This window comes from Vanellus vanellus (assembly GCF_965231255.1).
Source record: "Vanellus vanellus genome assembly, chromosome: 4".
NCBI lineage: Eukaryota > Metazoa > Chordata > Aves > Charadriiformes > Charadriidae > Vanellus > Vanellus vanellus.
Window position 1 is genome coordinate 41,182,310 of NC_138909.1, and position 20,267 is coordinate 41,202,576.

The 20,267-nt window shown below is 43.1% G+C and overlaps 1 protein-coding gene across 1 annotated transcript in view; it reads left to right on the plus strand.

Annotated features, from left to right (window-relative positions):
- The window catches only part of CPE (carboxypeptidase E), a gene marked incomplete at its 5' end in the record, with an annotated part of 58,453 nt that continues 38,186 nt past the window's right edge, over positions 1–20,267 (plus strand). Inside the window, one exon of the mRNA XM_082482074.1 lies at positions 1–310. Within this exon, the coding sequence (XP_082338200.1) occupies positions 1–310 (310 nt within the window). The remainder of the gene's footprint in view (positions 311–20,267) is intronic.

Below are 20,267 nucleotides of genomic sequence, written 5' to 3' on the forward strand. Positions count from 1 at the left end.
ATGGCGGTGCGGGCGGTGCGGCTGCTGGTGGGGCTGTGGGGGGTGCTGGCCGCCTGCCGGGCGGCGGAGCCGGCGGAGGTCGGGGCCGGGGCCGGGGCCGGGGCGGGGGGCGCCAGCCGGCGGCGGCGGCTGAGCGCCGAGGACGGCATCTCCTTCGAGTACCACCGCTACGCCGAGCTGCGGGAGGCGCTGGTGGCCGTCTGGCTGCAGTGCCCCGCCATCAGCAGGATCTACACGGTGGGGCGCAGCGCCGAGGGTCGGGAGCTGCTGGTCATCGAGGTCTCCGACCACCCCGGCGAGCATGAGCCCGGTAAGGGGCAGGGGGGACGGCGGGTGGTCCCCCGGCGATGGCCGCACCTGGCGGCAGGTAGCGGCGGGGCGGAGCGGAGCTGCCCGGTGATGCTGCAGTGGGGGCGGGCGGCAGCGGGGAGATGCTGTCCCTAAAATATTTGCCCGCACCGGCCGTCGGCCATCGCCCGCCCTGAGCGCAGGGCGGCTTTATGTCGCTGTCGTTGGGTGCAGCGCGCTGATAACGGGAGAAACGCGCTGACATCGCTGCAAAATGTCAGAAAGTGGTCATTCCCCAGCAATGGGGGAATGTTCCCCAGCAATGGGGAATGACCGCGCTCCCCTTGGCTCCGGTGCGGGTGTGCTGAAAGGGAGGAAGGCGTTGGGCATTGGCCTCCCCGTTCCCTGGCACCAACCCAACTGTCGGGGGGGGAAAAAAGCCGTAGGTGGGGGGGTGTGAGCCGTGCAGCGCGGGCAGGCTGCCTGCCCAAACCCCCTCACCGCGCCGCGCTACGGGCGTTCGCACAGATGTCTCAGGGTACGGGGTTATGTGTCGCTGGGGTTTGAGGCGTTTTTTGTAAAAGGGGATGTGACTGACACGCTGCATTCGTTTTACACCTACGAGTGTGCGTTTTTCATCGTTTCCAATTTCAGAATTGATAGTATCGCTTAGGTCTATATGTGAAAAGGCTTAATCTTGAAAGCTGCTCAGTACCCGAGGCCCAGCCATAAGCTACCTGCAGTTGTGGCTTCACATTTCCCTTGGGACCTTACAGACCAGGTCTGGAAGTCCGTGATTTTTTTAGGTGGAGACGTGGCTTCTGTGGGTCTCTGGGGATTTGGTCTATGCAATTAGTGCTTAATGTTCTGCTTTGTGACCTGACTATAACCTTGCTTGGCATCCTCAAGGGACTTACATTTTTACTGACTGTGTTAAGGCTACTGATAAAACTTAGAGGTCATAGGATATTGGGGGTAAGGAAGACAGAAGAGGCAGGCAGGGTAGGAAAGCATTGCCTTTAAATGAAAAATGTAGGAATTGCAGTGAAATTTGAAAAATTTCCTTGTGGTATGTTGCCATCTTAAGATGAGGGGTGATCCCGAAGCTAAGAATTAATCTATTGCCACTAAGTAATTTGCATGCTAGAATGGTACGCAATTATTGTGACTTTGCGTTACTGCCAGGGGACAGTCGCTACAGTTCATTTTTTGGCACTTCTGCCAAGACAGCTGAAATGGGGAGAAAAAGAGCACTCTGTGCTGTCTGAGATGGGGCCGTGGCTCTTCCTCGAGCCACGCTGCTTCTCCTCTTGGTGTCAGTGGCGTGAGAAAGGGTTTGTCATTGCGCCCAAGCAAAAGAGAATCCAACTGTATACCAATGCGCAATAACAAACCGCAGAAAAGAAAATTTCCTGTGGATTGTGTCCACGTATAAGCTACAGTGAATGTCAAGCATTTCCTAGAACGTGCTCAGTCCTCCACAAAGGGAGCCCTATAGATGAAAATGCCACGTGTTGTAATGTCCATGTCACATGTCAGGGAATGTGATGAGTCCTGGCAATCTTTAGTGGTGGATGCTGAAAATGCTGTTTTTTTGCAGAGGATTAACCAGGGTTTGAACCAGAGCAAATTCATTTTTTTCTTTCAATCCTCAGTTTCTTTCTGTGAGGTACTGAGCATTTCTCAAAAAGTGGAGAGCTGCTGCAGCTTTCGCTATCTGCGGTGGCACACGAGGGAAACTCAGGATCCCTTTAGGAAGGGCAACGAGCCAGACCCCATGCCTAGTTATGGTTGTGCTCCTTGAAATAATTGCAAAGGGACTGATAACATCCCTGCTTCTTTGTTCCAGAGCCTAAGCACCTAAGGATGTATTAGAAGGGTTTTCTTCTGAGTAACGTGCCCTTTCTTCTACTGTGTAGTAAAAGATAGCGCTGTTTATTTTTCTATGTGAGCTTTTTTAAGCTGTGCAGTAAAAGAAGTGGAGTACCAGCCTTGGCAGGAAATAGGAGGCTGATTCTGCAGCTCTGACCTGAGGGGGAATCCTCGCTCGCTCTGAGCATCCACACTTCATTCCCAGGGCAACAACAGGAATAAAGGTATTTTGTGTGATTACAGTTTGCAGGATCAGGACCTGATTTATCATCATCTATTGTTAAAAATGGATAAGAGAGATTCACATGCACACATGTGCACATAGTTATTTTTTCTTTTTTTTCACGGCAGGCTAAGAAGTTGCTATTTCTGAATATAACCTGTTTCTACAAGATATCCTGAGTATCACAGGGTTTATTTTAAAATATCTATAAGTATAAACGAAATTTATGCTGGGGCTCATAGGTTTATGGTCTGTAGAGAGCTCACACTTCTAGAAGCCTGGTGAGTATGCAGGGGTGGTACCTGAATTGTATAGTGAGCTGCTGTGAAAACAAACAAAAATGTTGCTGTTCACTTAGTGAGCAAGTTGATGACAAAATAAATCAGGAAAGTGTCAGCAGAGCATCAATAAAGACTCTTTGTACTGAGTAAAGAGGCTTTGTACTGAGTAAATCAAATACTGCACATACATGCATACATTGCATAATCACGTGTATTGCACGGCCGTGCAGCATTGTGTGAATGCATTTGATTGTGTGTAAGCATATAAATCATTATTAATTTTACAATATCAGCTATTTTTTAAAAGAAATTTGTAACATATGTACAATATTTGAAAAAAATGCATGAGAGAAACACAAACATTTTAGAAATGTGCTTTAGACTTCCAGAGCAACTGGAACAAATCCTTAGTGAACAGAGCAACTGGAATGAATCGTTAAGGCCTCATCGTTTGCTGGGGTTAATATACATTATGAGGATTTTTTTTTAAAGTCCTTATACTGCATTGGAAACGAGAATGACTCCATATGAGCTGGTCTGCCTTCTTGCATAAGCATCCAAAGTGTCTTGGCAAATCTTGGAAAGCCGGATTAGTCACTGGGAAGACGAGCACGGCCTTCACTGAGCTCTTCCCAGGGACGTGCTGAATGCCAGAAGCGTGAGACCGCCTAAAATTTCTGATCCTACACTGAATCCTCAGCGAATGTGCTGCCTTCTCTGCAAACTTGAACACCACGCTACCTGTGCTTCCCTTCTGATTCATAGAATCTTAGAATGGCTTAGGTTGGAAAGGACCTTGAAGATCATCGAGTTCCAACCCCCCTACCATAGGCAGGGACACCGCCCACTAGACCAGGTTGCCCAAGGCCACGTCCAGCCTGGCCTTGAACACCGCTAGGGATGGGGCCTCAACAACCTCTCTGGGCAACCTGTTCCAGTGCCTTACCACCCTCACACTGAAAAACTTCTTCCAAATGTTGAATTTGAACCTGCCCTCTTCCAGTTTAAAGCCATTCCCCCTCGTCCTATCGCTCCATGCCCTAGTAAAAAGTCCTTCCCCAGCTCTCCTGTAGGCCCCCTTTAGGTACTGGAAGGCCGCAATAAGATCTCCCTGGAGCCTTCTCTTCTCCAGGCTGAACAGCCCCAACTCTTTCAGCCTCTCCTCATAGGAGAGGTGCTCCAGCCCTTGGATCATCCTTGTGGCTCTCCTCTGGACATGCTCCAGCAGGTCCATGTCCTTCTTATGTTGGGGATTCCAGAGCTGGATGCAGTACTCCAGGTGGGGTCTCACAAGAGTGGAGAATCACCTCCTTTGACCTGCTGGCCACACTTCTGATGCATCCCAGGAGTTTGTTCTAGTATTTTGCATTTTTTTTGTTGTTGTTGTGGCAGCAGTTTCTTTAGGCTGATACTGCTCCCGTATGGGAGATTAGAGCCTGCGATCGCTGATGGAAAAGAAGCCCTTGAATAAGGAGAAGCAAAACCCAGAGCTGAAGATATTTGAACTTTAACAAAGAGGTTTATACTGAGGCTGCTGTTCCATGCAGATAACCTTTGAATTGATGGGGACTGGACAGTTAAGGCAGAGGAAGACTTGAGTGAGACTGTGTCAGTGGTTGGGTGTAGAAGGTGGTGTAGGAACCAAGACAGGAAGTGATCAAAACATTTTGTAGGGGCTTTGATTACGTGAGAACATACAATGTGGCAAAGTTGGCAGAAGATGGCAGACGATGAGGTGAGATAAAGCAAGGACAAAGAGGTTGTGGGAAGTTGATTAGGCATGCTGCCACTTCTGATTCATTTGTACCATTGATTTTGGTTGTGCAAGACCCATCCCCTCCATTACTGCTCCACTTCAAATGTGAAAATGAAACATTTTGGCACTTTCAAGATTCCTAGGTTGTTGTTTTTTTCTTTACATGAAAAAATTGCAGATAAAAATTTCTCTCAACTACTTTTTAAAAATAAATTACTAAGATTTTATAGTGGTTATTCTTCAGTGTTTAGTTTTGTGAAGAAATCCTCAGTGAGGCTTATGAATTGACTGGTTATGTGTGTTACAGATACAGGCTCTGAAAATCACTTTTGCATCAAATGGAGGGGAAAGGATGGATGAAAATACAGATTTTGTGACAACAAAATTATGTGCAAATTTGTGATTTTTCATTCAAATTGTCCATGCTAGAGAAAAGCAAACAAATCCTGAAAATATCAAAATAATGTAATTTCAGAAACAAAATACCTAATGTTTTTTCAAAACGGCTTTTAATTTAGAAGAGTTTCTAAATTTTAATGATTTCATTGTTCATCCTTCCTCCCACAAGCATCTTTAAAAATACTTCAAATAGAAGGAAAAAGTTTATTTGCAGTTGAGCGAGACATCTGATTCTCTACAAAATGGCATACTTTGGACTTTCCTGTTTCGAACAACAGCAAAACCTTGTGAGCCGGCGAGGCAGGAGCGCACCGCGCGTGAGGTGAGCAGCACAGTTGTGACGCGGAGCGTTTGCAGGACCCCACCGGTGTGACTTCAGTCGGTTTTACGAGGTGTAACTTGGCTACATTAATCCTGGGACCCGTCACTTTATCCGAGACCCTATTTGGCACGGCGAGGAAATGGGTTGGGTGGGTCAGTGCTGGCGCTGAGCCTAAATAAGCTGCTTGACTTCCCAAAGTGCAGCTCCTGTACTGGTCCCCCCCCAAAGTCGCCCAACCTTAGGCTCTCAGCTTCTCACACTCCAGCTCTGCAGCGCTGGAGCCGTTTCCTCCTGCAAAATTATTAAAGGATGACTAAAAGGGAAGTGAAAATCATGCCTCTACTGTATATTAATGAATGGGGAAATCCAAGATCTCCCCGCTAATATAAAAGGCGTACCTAGGGTATTTTTTTCTGTCATTGAAGTGCTCCGTCATTCATCTGTGGCACCAGCTGTGTGAGCGAATACTATCTGTGACAAGAAATTGTGATAAGTAAATCACAGAATCATGGAATGGTTTAGGTTGGAAGGGACCTTGAAGGTCATCTGGTTCCACTCCCCCAGCCATGGGCAGGGACACCTGCCACTAGACCAGGTTGCTCAAAGCCCCATCCAGCCTGGCCTTGAACACCTCCAGTGATGGGGCATCCACAACTTCCCTGGGCAACCTGTTCCAGTGCCTCACCACCCTCGGAGTGAAAAATTTCTTCCTAATATCTAATCTAAATCTCCTCTCTTCCAGTTTGAAGTCATTACCCCTTTGTCCTATCACCACAGCCCTCGTAAAAAGTCCCTCTCTAGTCTTCTTGTAGGTGCCCTTCAGATACTGGAAAGCTGCTATAAGGTCTCCCTGGAGCCTTCTCCTCTCCAGGCTGAACAACCCCAACTCTCTCAGCATATCCTCATAGGAGAGGTGCTCCAGCCCTATCATCGTCTTTGTGGCCCTCCAAATTCACAGGAAAAAAACCCGTTGCTCATAAAGTTTGTATTTCAGTGTTGCATGAAAACCTGTTTTTTTTTAATATTTTGCTAAGTGATTGCAATTTAAATGACTCTGCAGCCATTCCAGAGGACCGCGAGCAAGTGCTGCTCTTTGAAAAACAGCAGCAGCAAAGAAGAAACAAAACGTGTAGGAGGCTGCCGCGACTTCAGCCCCGCGTGGGCAGGAATCTGCTGTGCTGCCTCAGCGGGGTAGCCCAGGAGAGGGGGACACCACTCAATATCACCTGTGGGTCTTGGGGGCTGCCCTGCTTCGGATGGGCAAACGCAGCGCTCTGGTGGGCGGCAGAGTGTTCCGGCAGCGGTGATGTTAGAAAGCACGTAACTCGTCTCTTGGTTACAGTGATGTCATCAGATGCACCCGCTCTAATTTTGTCACTTACAATTAAATGCACTTGATTTTGTAAAGCTTCTTTGCCTCGCGCTTGGAATTCACAAGTAAAAGTCTTGTGAGCTCTCCGATGGGCCCTATTAATATTTCCCAGTTTTGCAGAGCGTTAATACAAATTATATATGGCGAGAGCCTGTTACGAAGTCTAGATACTGGGGAGCAAACCTAATTTTTGCGTGCCTGAGGTTGAAGGGAACGTTGTTTTTTATCAATGGCCGCTTGTGTAGCGTTCCCTTTCTGAAGGGAGGCGTTGAAGGACGCGGGGCTGGTCGCTAGCAAATGCGAGTGCGCCGAGTTCGTGTTCGTCCAGCTGCACTGCATAAAGGTAGGGGCTGTAAATGGGTGGACAGAAGCAAAAACCGCTTTGTACAAGGAGCACAGGAGCTGCTGTGCTGACCGCGTTACGCTGTCGGATTTTTTTCTGTCAGCTGTGGTTCAGCTTCTCTCCTTCCCTCACGGCTTAACGTTTGCAATCCTCTTTAAAGGTGAGCCGCTCTTCGGGCAGCGGGGCGGCGAGCGCCCGCGGCGCCAAACCCAGAGCCTGAGCCGGGCGGCTGCTGGTGTCTGCCCAGGGACGTAGAGCATAAAATGCGGAATAAAACGCGGTTGAACCTATTATTCATGTAGCCGCCTGCATCTGGATTTTTTCATTCCTTTGCGCACCGGAGAGCAGATTTTTCTCGCGGAGCTTGCAAGGACGTTCCGGTTTTCCCATCAAACCCCGCAGGGGACGGGCTGCCGGCTCGCCTTCTGGGACTGCAGATCTGGGGCTGGCTGTACCTCGCTCATTCTGCGGAAGACTGAGAGGCTGTAATTAACTTTCCAGCGAAATCCTTTATGGGCTGTAGTGCCACTTAAGGTAGTCCCCTTGGAGTCCCCCTCCCAGCCAGGATTTGGCCTGGGGTAGTCTCTGGCAGCATGATTTTAAAGCTGCCTGCGTTCAGAGTGGGGTGTCCAGTGCCCTGCGCAGATTCTGTAGGTTGCCCAGGTCTCGAGAGGGCTGTAGGATTTGCTGGCAAGATGACGGCTGGCTGGACTCACTGACCAAGTCTCTTAAAAGCATCTGTTTTATTTTTAAGAGTCTTGAATAATTTCATTGGTTTTTTTTTTTTTTTTTTAGAATGTACCTGCTAACACTCAGATTTTTGAAAACAGATTTTTCTTTCTTAAATAAATAATACTTCTGAATTCATCCTGCCTTCCTATCTCAGTTTTAATGTTCAGCTAAGAACAGAGGTGTAGAATACCAAGATAAAAATATGCTTACAAAACTGGTGAAAGTCAAGGAGATATAGGCGCATTTATAGATCACGTTTGCAGCTAGTTGTTAATGCCATTCACGTTCCAGTTGAAGTAAATGGAAATTCACAGTAAGCGTGGTTAGGCAGCTAACTGCCAGGCAATCTCTGCAGTGTTTCCTAGAGATACAATACCCTTACTCCAAATTGCTTCACCGGCTGAGGTATTTAAAGACTTCCCTTTTTGTTAGATCATTTAATAAAGGGTTAAGAGGGGCTGTTCGCTACCTGTGAAAACGCTATAGATCCCAGCTACTGCGTCTCAGAAGTTTCTCTTTTATTTTTTGGAATAACAGAGAGGGCAACAAAGCTGTAGTAAAAGGGGCTGTAATCGTTAAGGGTAATCATGACTCTACAGAAGGCAGTTGTTTTATTTTTCAGGCTTAAAATTAGTCTGAGTATGCAGAGCATTCAGAGTTTGTCCGTCTGACCCAGGCTGGTTTTGACAATCCCACTCCTTTTGAAAGAGTCCATTACTTTGATTTCTTTTAAAGAGAAGAGTTGTCATCACCTCCCACATCTGCAGAATGCCTCAACAGTTTCCAATGAAAACAGGAGGTGAGCCTGTTTTGTTGGTGGTTGGGATCAAAGGGATGTTTTATTACGGTGACGTTAACACGAACTCCAGAGAATTAATGATAAGTATATAAAGCACAGTGATTTCCTAAGATTTCGTGAGATGTTTTGTTAAAGGCAGTAAGTTGTAATCATGTCATTTATCAAAAAATGACCTTGCTATTATATTAATTCTTAATTTACTTTATTGAGGAGAAACTGTTTATTTTTCTATAATTTAGTGATTAATATCTCAAGCCTTTACATTACACTGAGGGTGAAAATTGCAAGACAGGTTTTTGGTTGTAACCATGAAGGTGCTACTACGCTCGGCCAATACTTTAGTATGAAAACTAATTTAGAATTAATTCTGTGTTCATTCCACCTAATTTTTGTTTTCAAATATGGTATGTGATTTAGAAGCCTCTTTGCTGATTAGCAGGTAGACCTCTTGGTTGCGTTGCAGTGCCCTCTGAAAATGTCTGTTTTCTCTAGTGAGTATAAGAGGAGCTGAAATTGGGCAGCCTTCTAACTGCAGAACATGGGCAAGAGCTTACAGTTAAGACCTGATGAATCCCAGGCTTTGTGTGTCATCATCTAAAGTACCTTGGAGAGCTTTATACGCTTGCTTTGTGAAACATATTATTTACGAACCCTACCTGATCTTTTCTCAGCAGATTATTTTGTTAAGTCCTCATACCTATTTAATTCATATTCCTTCTGAAAAAGAAAAAAAAAAAAGTCGTCACGTCTTTTTTTGGTCTACATTTTATTTTTAAACAAAAGTCTCATGCATGTATTACCACAGACTCTAGCTTATTTTTTTCCCATTGAGTTGGGAATTAAACTGGAAAGAAAATTTCTAGCTGAATTCTCTTAAAATGTTGTGGAACCAAGGAAAAGTGAAAACTGCAGTGTGTACTTTAAGGCTTCTGGGTCAGTTAATTAAAATAATGGGTAGAAACAGGACCAGTGGAGTAAAGGGTGTATACTTCATATACTTCATTTTGGAGGAAGTCTCAAATCAAAAGCCATGGTTCAGTGCATTCAGTGGGATCGGAATGTTGTGTTGGAAGCTTACTTTCTTGTATGCTGAGGCTGAATGAAGACACTAAGGGTCTTTGTAGTTAAAAGGTTGAAAAAAAAATCCTTTTTAGTAAAATAGTGGCAGGGTAGGGAGATTTGATTTGCAGTGTGACAAGAAGCTGAGCTCTTTTGCCTGCCACAGATCTGCATGTGTTATCTCGGGTTTAGGGTTGAAAGCTGGTGCCGTGTGGGTTAGGAGCTCTGTGGAACACCAGTGCTGGAGAAAGCTGCTTGACTTGCTGGGATTTGGGATTTTGGAACTGGAGTTCTGCCATAACATGTCAAAATGATGGTGTGTGCCGTGACATGATAGCTGACCTGTGGCACTGAAGTTGTCACCTTGCTTATTGCTTTCAGGTGCTCTGTTGGGGTGAGGACACTAGACTAAAAGTGCGGTCTTGGTCCATAGTGCCCTTCCCTTTGGCGTGGAGGTTTCTCGCGGTGCACTGATGTTGTGCTACTGAATGGGCACCAGGCACATCTTCCCATGACAGCAGCAGCTAACAGGGTGACTGTCAGAGGGGTTTGGTTCAATATGAAGGCATATGTTGGAAACACGTCTGTGTAGCTAGAATGGGCAGGTAAGAGAGAATCTTGAATCATAAACCTGTGGTTGGCAGTTCGAAGGCAGTAAACATTTGTTTTTAATTCATTCTTTTTCCAAAGCGAGACATTTATAACTCTAAGCCAGTAGCTGCTGCCTGGTAGTTCTTCACGGCGAATTACGAGCAAAACCTGATGTCCTTGTTTGCTCGCAAATTAAGTCCTGTGGAGCAAACTGAGATAGTCATTCTTTGTAGGGAGCTGTTTGCGACCATGGAGTGTGAGCTGCCTGATTTACAACCAAAGAAAGATACCGTCCTGGCTGCAGAGCCCTGCCTACAGCGAGAACAGCCATCGTATGCCATTTTGAATGCTTATCCTTAGGTGTGGATCTGCCTTGAAGCCAAGTGGAAAGGGTTGTTTGATCGGGTGGGACATCCACCTGGCCAAGGTTTAATGAGCTGTTTTCTTGGCAAAGGCATCTGTGCTGGTATACCAATCTAATGAGCCAGTAAATTTGGGGTTATTTTTTTTTTTTTTTTGGTATCGAGAAAGTGTGAGGTTTCTAGCTGCAAAACATGTCATTTGAACGTCCTTTTACTTCTGTGTCCCTCAAAAGTAAAGGGAGCCCATGGTGTGGTTGTCTTTCAGTTACACATTGCTGTCCTTCACTGTTATGAACAGTGTAGTCCTTGAACATTTATCGTTCAAAATTAACCTTTACTTTCCTATGCTAAACTGAAGGTTTTGTAGTTTTGGCTGGCTCTGCATTTTGGCTTATTGCGTAAAAGCACAGTTTTAAAACTATAAGCAAAATCGGGGTGAGTCTACAACCTAAATATAAACTTTTTACACGTGTAAAAGATCGTTACTTCAAAGGCAGCTTTATGGCTATGGTAAGCTGACTCTCCATGTCAGATTTTCAGCTGATAAAAACTAGACAGGGGGTTAATTTCTCCTTCCGCCCAGCTGCGGAGCATCCACGCATCAGACTGAAGTCACTGGGAGCTGTACCTCTGAATCTTCATTATAAGCAGGAGGCTTATAAATCCTAATGCTCAAGCCAACTTGCATGCGTGCTATTAACGTGCCTAAAAGAGGGCTAAATGTGACTTCGATTGTGTAATAGCCTGCAGTTAAGGGATGAGTGATCTAAGTTTATGCCTTTCTGAATGAAATTTCTTCTTTCTTTTTGGTGACATCAGTACATAGTGGGATGGAGAGAAGAAAAAAGCTGTGGGGTTAGGAACTGGGCTATCAGGTGTTTAAACTTTAAACGTTGTCGTTGTAGGAAGTTGTTTCACAGAGAGGAAAAGTGGCCTTGTGAGAAAGGATGCCTGGCTTCTTTCCTGGCTCTGCCATTTATTTCTTGTCTTTTTGGATAAGAACATCCTCTCCCTGTGCCTCAGGTTCTCATCTTGGTGCCTAGGTTCTCATCTTCCGTGCTGCAGGTTAGCATGTGGCTATGCCACATACCCAATATATATGTACTTGGTGGATGGCATGTGGTTCAGTATTTAATTTACCTTTAAGAAGCGGTTCCTACCTGCTTCCTGTCAGATTTTTCCAAGTAGCAAATAGCCCCAATATTTGTGCTGACTCAGCTATGCTAATGAACATATGGTGAGGAGAAGTAAAGATTTTCTCTCCCTGTTTACCAGCCGCAGATATAACTTTTTTTTCTGTTTGTTTAAAAATCTGCCTCGATAGCAGAGAAGTATGAAGAAGGTACCAATTCTCCCTTTTCTTCCAGTGCGGGTGGGTAGAATCACAACAGAGACATCTGCCAAGGTTTCCATGTGTTACAGTTCGGGGAACAAATCCACAGTGGAAATAAATAGTACAAATCTTTAGTGTAGATCTTATAGTACAAATCTTTAGTGGAAAAATCTATAAATAAACAGAAACAGAGGAGCATCTGGTCCTTGATATTCCACAGAGCAGCTGATAAAAATAAATTCTGTATTATAACGGTAGGCAATACAAAGTGTAAAAGTACCTGAGAACGGAAGACCCCCCTGAATAGAGAAGTTTAAGGGCCAACAAGCTCATCTGACTTGAAAATTGAAGAATTGTCTAAAATAGATGTTGCCATGGAGACAGAGAGGCTTAGCAGCCTGAGACTGATTTCATTGGTCTGCTGCTAGCACAAGTTGCTTGTTTGAGTAGCATTAATATGTTGTCTCATGCTGCTTTATATGCTGAGACCATCTGGCATTAGTGGTATTTAAAGGTGCAGTTCTGTTATGGAAAGAGTTGGCCAACATGATTTGATTTGTGCTGGTAAGACGAGTTACAAGAGTTAAGGGGTCTTTGGAAAGCTGCCTCATGCACTAAAAATATGGGACCGACCGAAAAGTCACAGCCCGTATGGAGACGAAGTGGGGCTTTGGGAATCAGCACGGGGAATTTCAGAAGTTTGTTTTCTACTCAGCACACATTTAAAATATTCACTGCACAAACATGCACTTTTGCATGTTTCTTCAGGTGTGTATGTGGAGACAGCCATGTTTCTCTTTTCAAAAATAAGCCTTTTCACTGTGCGCTGTGAAACTGCTTGGGAGCTACAGCTCCACCACCTTGAACAAACATGAGATCACATTGCTCATCATATTGTGTATTAAGGAAAAGTAGAGTTAAATGAACGAAATAAGGTCAAATCAAACAGAGCCCCTCTGGATTACTTCAGAGTCCGTGCTTTCAAGAAGAAATATTTTCTTTTAGTTTGACTATATACCATTGAAAACGTATTTTGTAGCAAATTATTTGATAAGAAAGACAGTTTGTGGAGACTAAGATAAACCTTTATCTTTGATCTATTTATAGCTGTGAGTCTTCATCTGCTTTTCTTAATACCACTCTGGAGTGGGAGTTATCTTCCAAAGGAGCTTACACGACAGGGCTGACATTCCTCAGACGCTCGTAAATTTTCACTGTTTTTTTCTTTGATAACTGTTATAATGATACTTAATAATTCTCAAGAGTTTTTCCCCAGACATAGATGGATGCTTAAAGAGTGACCAAAGAATAGCCAGAAAGCGTTCCTGTCTGAGCCTGTGAGTTCCAGTGGAGAAGTCTGTCTCTGGCTGAGCATCATAGGAAAAGTGGTCGGAGGGAAAACTAGCTGGAGGCTTTGTTCTCCTTTACAGACTTAATGCTATTTGAAGTAAAATCTTGATAATAAACACTATGAAAGCATAAGAACGGAAGCATTTTTACGTTCTCAATTTTACCGATGTTCCGAAGTTACTGATGAAAAGCATTCATAATGGTGTTCTGCAGCTATGTAACGCTTGTCCACAGATACTGATGTGATATTCGTTGGATATTGGTGGTGTACTCTGTAGTACAATAAAAAATGAAATGAGGACTTGGGATCTATTTGATAAATCTTTAGGTTTTAAGCTTTTATTCTGGAGCTCCGACTTCGATGCCAAAATAAATTCTTCATATAATTTCACTTCAAATGCAAGACCCAAGAAATACATAGCTGTGACTGTTCTAGCTCCTCTAAATAGCTTTAGAATGATTATATTTGATGCTTAATGTTTTTACAGCTTAGTTCTGTTTTAACTCTGTCAGAATGAATATAGGACGCACGAAGAAAGCCAAATAACTTATCTCCCCAGCCCACGCTCAAGCCCCAGTTCCTTGTTTGCAAGTCAGTTCGCTCCCTGGGTTTTTCTGGAAGCTCAGTTCTCTCTGAGACAAAGCTTGGGTGCAGTTTTGGGGATCAGTTCACCCCAAGACCCACCTCGCGGTGATACGGACAGGACCGTCGCAGGCCTACCTGCTGCTGTTATCCCTGAGCAATCTTCCAGTGTTACCTCGGCATGTCTCAGAGCATCACATGCGTCCGCCTGCTCTCACAGCACACCCAGGGTATGCCACGCACTTTCACAGTGTTGTGGTATTAAAATCAGCCTGAGAGGCTGTGACACAGCCACAGCCTTCACATGACTGCAGGCACTCTGAACGAGATAAACCCACGAGTAATTACTTCTTGAAGACACCTGGTGGGGCCCATCGTAGCCTTGTCCAGCCGTGGGGTTGATCAGAAGGCAGTAGCCCTGAGGAGCGAGGGTGTAAGCCACCAAAGCCGCTTGGCGCGAGAGGTCTCCTGGGTGCCCTTAGCAATGTAGGCATAGCCATAATTGTTGGTTTCCAGTTTTATAATCAGAAGTTATAGTTTCTTGAAAATTATTTATACTTAAAAGCTTAATTTCTGGAGCCGTATATTTTGGTCAGATGCTACTTCATGCCTTCACAGTGTTTGGTTTGTTTCAGTTCTCCAGATACTGAAATTTGACATATCAATATTTATAGTCTGGGAATGAACTTTTTGGTTCTTTCCTTCATTCCATTCATTTCCAAGGAGGGAACACCGCTTCCATTCTTGCTGCATTTCCATAGCACTTAAATGAGCCTACTGTAGCTGATTAAACTATTCAAAGGTTATTTCAGTGTGGCGAAAGATGATCGAACTGAGAAAGAATACCATCTGGAATAGTGTTTGGGCTACTTAACGTTATACTGAGTTGCAAAGTTTGATGTCTTGGACTGCCTGAAATTGAAATAGTTGCAATGAGGCCTTCTTGTCTGGAGTGTCCAACCCAATTCTTTATCATTAATGTGAAGTGGAATGAATATAGATCAATTTATCATGTATTTTGTGTTCTGTTTTACTGGTAGCCCTGAAAACTATTGATACGGAAATGTGCGTTTGAAATAACCAGCCATAAACGGCTAATGACAAGTTCTTCTCCCAATACCATTGCAATAGTTCTGTAGATCTAATAGAACTATTTTAACAATACATTTTCTATGTTCAGTGGGTTACTTTAATGAATATAATTCCATATTATGGGAGCGATTTCAGAAACCTGTAGTTAGAAACGGCTGATTCATCAGAAGGTGAAATGTCTCCTGTACAAAGAATCAATGAAATGCTTCAGAAATGCTCTGCTTAAACGTAAACAGAGCTGCTATTAGGTTTATGCTTCCTAAGCTTTGTCTCAGGTAAATTGCACCTTTGGATAGCATTCCAGTGCTGTTCCAGGAATCCCATTGAAATCGCTATATACGGTCACTCTGGAGTGCTTAGGTATTACTCTAAGACTTGAGAAAGCTTTTGTGCCCATCTGTACCTCTGACTTCCTCTGCAACTTTGAGAAAGGTGTTTGTTCTGCCTCAGTTCACCCTCTGGGACCCTGGAGCAGTAGGGCTTGCACAGCTCGCAGGAATCTGAGAAGGAATCCTTTGATGTCTGTGTTGCCCAAGCACCACAGAAACTGGAAACTAGTGCAATCCCTTCCATTTTTCTTTTTCTCCTTCCAAGGAACTGAAAGGATTAGGATAATCTAAACCAAAGGTATGAATTTGACGTGGCCAGAGGAGGTGGAGTCTCCTATTGCAGGTCCTGCTTAAGGGTTCTTCAGTGTCCCCTCTAATGACATTGAGGCAATGAGGCATTGTCTTCTGCTCTTATTCCTCCGCTCTGTAAGTACTGGCTAGAACAGAGCATGATGTCTCTGTAAGTTCCCTATTCACTTTGTAGCAATGTTTGCTTTAAATTGTTTTAAATACGTATCACAGGTCTCATGGCTTTTTCCAGCGTAAAGTAGATTGGTGTAGGACCTTGGCAGGACCTTGAGCATCATTCTACTAACCAGAGTTAGGAAGAGAGCTGTATTTTGCAAAGAACAGGTGAGCATCCAGAGCTGAACAACTTACAGTTTGCTTATGGCTGGTGCCTGTCATCTGGGAGCACTTCCCAGACTATTTCTATTAAAATTAATTGCATGGACATTGAGTTAGATAGACCTTACCCTGTTGCTGGTATAAAAAATGTAGGTTGAAACCTTCATGAGCTCCCAGTTCGAATTTAAACTCATTGCATCCTAGAAAGCTGTGAATGGCATTTTTTTTTTTTATACAGACATTCATTTAAACCATTCTTCTCTTTCTTTTCTTCCTCCTCTTTTCATTATATCCTTTATTCCTCAATTTTTTTTGTTTGTTTTGTTTTGTTTTAATCGCTGCCACTGTCTTTTAAAAGCAGCCTCTCAAAATGCAGCAAAGGTGAAATAGAGGAGAGGAAACAGAAGAGACTGAAGAAAATGTGGTTTTGCTGCAGATTCTGTAGACTTTCCGTTTTCTCCAGCCTTAAGGCTCCATTATATCGGGTATCAAGATTATACTATCTAGAAGGAAGCTGTAGCTGTAATTTACAACAAGAACATGGCACATTAGTCAGCAATCTGTTTTTAACATTGTGGTTTAGAGCAGAACTTGCCCTTTCTGTAGGAGGATCCCCAGCAGAATCTCAGGAAAATTGAATCAGCTGTGGCTGTAAAAGGAAATGTACATTAAAAATGCCGGAGAGAAACCACAGGCAAGGATCCTCCTGTGCCATTTATAGCTCTGTCATTAAATGTCCCTTTCGAAGCTTGGAACGGGGATAGAAATAACATTTACATTTAGATACATAAAAGGAATAGACAAATAATGACATCAGTGGTTCAGCTGATAATGAGATGATTGCTGCAGTCTGTAAGAAACTGGGATCTGTCATTGCAGTTATCGTCTGAACAGAAACCGCTGAGAATGAGAGCATGGGAGTACAAGAGGCAGTAAGGGTACAGGGTCTTACTTAGTGTACAGGAGTGGAAGGGAGCAAATGAAATATTGTGGTAATTTCACCATTAATATTTTTACGGAAAAATCCTGATTTGGTTATTGAGATTTTCATGAGCATACTCAATAGGAGGGTGGCTCAAACTCTTCCCTATGATTCTTTTAGGTGAGGGATGGGTTGAATTCAATGCAGTTGTCATCCTCTGCTGTTACTTTCCCTTCGGTTGCCCTTGTGTTACTCTCTGTTGTTTAAAAAAACATTGAGATTAATGCAGCATAATTTCTCTTTGTGTTTACTTGGCAAGTTGGGTAACGTGTTTAATTTTTGAAACAGTTTATCAGAAGTGCCCTAAGTGCATTTCAAGAAATGCATGTCAAGAGTTACTTCTTCCAGCTTTCCCATTAACTGGTATACAGTGATGAATGCATCTTCCAGTAAAGCTGTCAAAACTAAATGTCATGAAAATCTGTATGGGTTTCAGTTCTGCACACAATGAAGTCCATTGAAGCTGTGCCAGTGACATCAAAGGGTCCAGAGTTTAACGTATTACCTACACTGTTGAGTACTATGGGTGTGAGACAAGAGGGTGGGCTATATGTGCCTTCAGAAGACATTATTAATAATATGAAATAACTTATAATAGTTAAAAACATACATGATTGCATGTGCATGTTCATGTGTACATGTACATTTTATATAAAAAATCTTCCAAAAGGTCCTTGTAGAAAGGAATATTCAAATCTCTCAACCATTGGCTGTGTAGAGGTTCTTTTTCTTGGGAGCTGTAGCAGAAGCTTATCAATGTGGAAGTGAAGGTGCACCAATCAGTGGGGTAATTGCTGAGCTGATCTTTAAAGTTCATTTAAAGTTCTCTCAAGAGGAGAAAGTAAATTTAAAGATTGTACAAACTTATGCTAGTCCTTATCTTAGATAGGACTCCACATTAAAAACTAGATACCTGGTAAACTTTCCAACCCTTCACGTTCATGCTGCAATTACCTTTTCATAAAGCAATGATATTAAATGTGAAAAGAAGAATGGTAAATACTCAATTTTAACATTCTTAAACTAGCACTGATGGCATTCATCAGCCACAGCAGTGAAGTCTCATAGAGACTTCTGAGTTATTATCATAGAATCATTTAGGTTGGAAAAGACCTTTAAGATCGAGTCCAACCGTTAACCTAACACTGCCAAGTCCACTGCTAAGCCATGTCCCTAAATGCCACATCTACACGTCTTTTAAATACCTCCGGGGACGGTGACTCAACTGTCCTTGCGCAGCCTTTTCCTGTGCTTGACGACCCTTTTGGTGAAGAAATTTTTCCTAACACCCAATCTAAACCTCTCCTGGCACAACTTGAGGCTGTTTCGTTTTGTCCTATGGCCTGTTACTTGGGAGAAGAGACCGACCCCCACCTCACTACAACCTCCTTTCAGGTAGTTGTAGAGAGCGATAAGGTCTCCCCTCAGCCTCCTTTTCTCCAGGCTTAAACAACCCCAGTTCCCTCAGCCGCTTCTCATCAGACTTGTGGTCTAGATCCTTCACCAGCTTCGTTGCTCTTCTAGGGGCAGGGCGGGCCAAGAAGCAACCAGTGGTTTTGAGATTTTCTTAATTCTTCTGTTTGGTAAGTGAATAAATCTCAGATAATCTGAAGATAATATACTGATACAAATTAGCATACAATTATGCTTGGTCCTGTGTTGTAAGTTGTTTTATATCGTTAACAGTGCACACAGTTTAACAACAGATACAATACTTGAAGCTCATGTTCTTCCCTTGTTGCTAGTTAATAATATAGCTAATTTGTGATGTTTTGCCTTTCCTGATGTTATTAGCAAACTTTAGTGGGCTGCAGTGTGTGCAAAACTGATATTCTGATTGATTTTCTTTCCTGTTTCCTTGACTATCCCTGGTAGCAATTATAATTTCAGACTACTTCAAAAACCAATCTGTTTTACTGAGCTCTTGGGGGAACTAGAAAAAACGCAAACACCAAAAACAAAGAAGCAAGAAACCCTTTCCAAAGCTACTTTTTATTTTAAAAGCCTTGCAAAACAAAAATGTATTTTTTAGGCTTTGAAATGTCAAAAATCACAAGTCTTGTCTCTTTTATTTGTATTCTTTGATTTCCTGGATCAGTCAAGACTCTGTATTGGGAGAGGCCTTAATTCTCCAGTGGCAAGGTTTCACCTTGAAGAAGGAGATTTTTTTCTAGTATAGTTTGTTTAAATAAGTTTTAATAAGAATGAATAATCATGTAAAATTAGCCAACGACTAATCAGAGTTTTAAGCATGAAAGTATAGTTGAAAGTCAAGTCTCAGTTTGCCATTCTTGGTGCATCGAAATTCCCCAGTTGTTTATTAAGTCTTTTTGGAGGTGATTTCCTGGCATACGTTGACCTGTCCTTCAAAACTGCAAGCATTATTACATATTATAGAAAAAGATCTTCTTAACCGTGTGGCAACTCTATAAAAGCCACAGTGTGCTCAGGGGAGGTTTCTCGGGCCAGCCTGCTTGCTCGACTTGCAAGAGCGAGGCCAGTATCTGTAATACTGCAGACACAGCAGTCCTGTCTCACCAGAGGATTAAGGCAAACCAGAACACCATTGGTAGGTGGCAGAATGAAAGATACCCTCAGAAAACAGAATCTCAAATGTTCACATTGGGCTCAAAAGCCTTTAAGATCGACTAAGCCCAAACTGTGCTCAAGTCAAGAGCGTGCTTTGTTTGCCGTTCAGTAATTTCAAAGGGGAAAAACATAAATAACTTTAAAAAGGAAGTAGTCTTAGAGAATGGGAACAAAAATATCAAAGGTAACTTTCTAAAACTTTCTCGTGTATTGAAGGGGTAAGAGCAGATAGGTTAGAGGCATATGGTGCATCTTGAATAACTGTTTTATTTATTTCTCTACAAATAGAGGAAAGAAATAAAAGACTCTACCTAATGTTAAAGTCTGTGAAAGCTCTTTAGATAAAAAGAAACAAAATTCTCCCAAGAGTGTTAGTGTGTTGCTATGTGAACAATTATAATGCAGTAGCAGAAAATGTTTACTGAGTGCCCACTATTGTAGGAAGGATTTTCTGTAGGCTATATCAAAAGAGAAAGAAGTGTTTTGATGCCAGTTAAAAAGATCGGTCCATGTTGTGAGATTTGTTCAGTAGTGTTTACTCTGAAGGATCATGGCAAGCCTATTTACCAAGGCTTGAACATTGAAAATTGCTGAAGAGCTAAGACGACATTCAAGGACAATTATTTCTAATTATTGATATATGGGTAATATATATGTGCGAAGGACAAATTTATTCAGAAAAAAGATGCCCAGAGCCATCCCTTCCTAGGGTGTCTACCTCGTAACTAAAAGTGCGGTTGTACCAGAAAGTACACTTACAGTTTGTTTAGTCGAGTGGCTGAATCCAAGGGTGTTGATGAAAATATGCTAGTAGAGGTTTTCCTCTATGTTAGTAGAGCTTTTCCTGAGGGTGTTTTGAGCTGACTAGGATTTTTGGGTGCTTATTTGTGTTGCTAGCCTGTGCTTAAACCTGCATCTCCCTCACTGTTGTTACCCACTTCGGTAGGTTAAACTTGTCCATGCTGCTCTCGTACCTCCATTTA